At 40.4% G+C, this 2,500-nt stretch overlaps 1 protein-coding gene across 1 annotated transcript in view; it reads left to right on the top strand.

The window, feature by feature from the left end:
* Positions 1–2,500, top strand: part of LOC122325515 (desmoplakin) — a 12,442-nt gene that overhangs the window by 6,564 nt on the left and 3,378 nt on the right. Inside the window, exons 5-7 of the mRNA XM_043220552.1 lie at positions 1,180–1,305; positions 2,321–2,398; positions 2,484–2,500. The exon at positions 2,484–2,500 is cut by the window's right edge and continues 151 nt beyond it. Of these exons, the coding sequence (XP_043076487.1) occupies positions 1,180–1,305; positions 2,321–2,398; positions 2,484–2,500 (221 nt within the window). The remainder of the gene's footprint in view (positions 1–1,179; positions 1,306–2,320; positions 2,399–2,483) is intronic.

Here is a 2,500-nt window from a genome sequence, read left to right as displayed (position 1 = left end):
AATCACGATGCATTTCATTTTTCAGGATTTAGCTGAATATTTGAAACTGAAATATTCTGTAACCTTATAAATGTCTTTACTGTCACGTTTGACTTATTTAATGCAGTCCTGGGATGTTTAACATCAAGTTGGTTTTCAGCCAATGAGATCTCACGGTGGGCGGAGCTGACGCGGCAGAAATAGAAATCAACTTCCCGTCACACAGATAAGAGTCAGGCCTAGATAAAGACCTCTCCTCTCCGTCCGCCCGCGGGGTCAGTAACACGGCGGTCAGAGTTAATGAATCACAGACGCTTGCTGAGAGCGAGCTGGAGAAAGAAAGCAGGCTGAACGGGGAACCAAGTCATGAGCAAACGCTCTTCACCGATGTAGCAAAATGTTGTTAGCACAGTGCTATTCAAGCGTTATTCGTGGATTTCTTGTCTTTCTGAGGTTTTTCGTTTGTCAAAGATGTTCTTTCTTTTTTTTATTGCTCAAAAGTGATTCAAAATACATTCAGAATGTTTTATAATGTTTGTTTTTTTAAATGTTACTTGTTTTAGAATATTCAGACAACATTCAAACGTAACATTAAGATTATGTTTTGATTTTATTTTGATTTTTTTTAAGACAACGTTCAAAAGTAACAAAAGTAGTGTTCGGAAAATTCATTTTGGAAACATTTAGTTTTTAAAATGAATTTTCCGAACGCCTTTTTATTGATGTAATTAATTAGTACGCTGTTCATGGAATGATTTATTTTAGTTTCAGTCAGGCGTTCATCTCACTCTTTTTATTTTTTAAATGTTGCCACTTTATTTGGAACATTCAGTAACGTTCACGGCTGTTTTCAAGAGTTCTGAAATGGAATGTTTGTGGAACATTTTTTTTTTAACCTGTAGAAATGACACTTTTCAAAACTTGTTAGCACCGAAATATCCCTCGACGTCCAGCTCAACCGTTTGAATGAGCAAAAATCACTTTAGATCAACAAAACATTTTGTATAAACTATACAGAAGTGAATTTACTCTGAGGCTTATTCATTTTAGCTTTACTCTCATCTCACATTTTTCAAACATGGAACTTTCAACGATAAAACCCAAAAGTAACTGTGTTAAATTTGATGCTACTAAAGCAACATACTCCGTAAATCCTGAGTGTGTGTGTGTGTGTGTGTGTGTGTGTGTGTGTGTGCGCAGAGGCTGATAGAGACGTCGTTGTGGGGCGATGATTTGACGGCCATCGAGCAGCAGATAGCCAATCACAGCGCGTTTCACAGCTCCATCCAGAGAAGTGGGGAGGTGGATCGAGCACGAGCAGAGCTGGTGAGTCTCACACACACACACACACACACACAACACAGACCTGACCTTTAAAGGGGTCAAACGACGTTGCTTGTGTATCTGGTCTAATGCGATGTGCTCATGCGGTTTAAATGCATTATTTGTCCACGTACTGTACTTTATTGTTTCTCCTTTAAGCCCTGCCTCCTGAAACGAGTCGATTTGTACAAAGATCATCCTTCTTAAAAAGCTCTGATTGGTCAGCTATCCCCTTGACTTTTTCACAACGAAACACAGCGTCTCCAGAACAAGGCGCCCGCAGCAACGCTACAGACAGAGTAATAGCTCCGCCTTCCTTCTTCGAGCGAACATTTGGGCGGAGTTATGCAAATAAGCCTACTCTGTGATGCAGAGAAGCGGGGGCGGGTTTAAACGAGCCGTTTTAGGGCGGTGTGGACAAGTCTGAGCTTTTATAAAGAATATAAAACTTTAGGGGTCTTATCTGTGGCGGTAACAGCTTTAATACAGAGAAGGAAAAACTTGGAATCGCATCATATAACCCCTTATGGCACACACACACACACACACACACACACTTGTTACCGGATGCCATATCAGTGCTAGTCATTTAGCAGACACTTTTATCCCAAAGTGAAATTATGGTCTGATTAGTCTCATTTATCTGTCATATTTCACCTCATAATCTGTGTGTGTGCGTGTGTGTGTGTGTGTGTGTGTGTGTGTGTGCGTGTGTGTGCATGCATGTGTGTGCATGTGTGTGTGTGTGTATAATCTGCAAAATGTAAATTATTTTACCAAAATAAGAGGGATCACACAAAATGCATGTACTGAACTGAATAATGTGTTTCACAAGATATTGTTGAATTTACAATGAGCCCGTTTAAAAGTTTTCATACCCCTCTATTCTTAATACAGCAGGGTTTTTTTTTTTTTGGTTTAGCAACAGCGTATGTTTTAATGTTACAGTCAGTATGGAACACGTGTAATGTATGTATAATGCGTCGTGACAGCATTCTTTGTATATTTTCCCATTTAGCTGCGAAGCAAAGACCAAAACGCCGAACTGACCAAATCCTGCCTCAACAAGCTGGATCAAGAATGGGACAGTCTGCTGGTGAGAGCGGCTCAGATCCGCCCCGGTGCTGTGTTAAATCTCAGGTGTGTGTGTGTGTGTTACTGAGACGTGCTCTGGTGTTCAGAAAGTGTCGTACCAGCG

Source organism: Puntigrus tetrazona, chromosome 20 (assembly GCF_018831695.1).
Source record: "Puntigrus tetrazona isolate hp1 chromosome 20, ASM1883169v1, whole genome shotgun sequence".
Lineage (NCBI taxonomy): Eukaryota > Metazoa > Chordata > Actinopteri > Cypriniformes > Cyprinidae > Puntigrus > Puntigrus tetrazona.
This window is presented reverse-complemented; position numbering and strand designations above follow the sequence as displayed.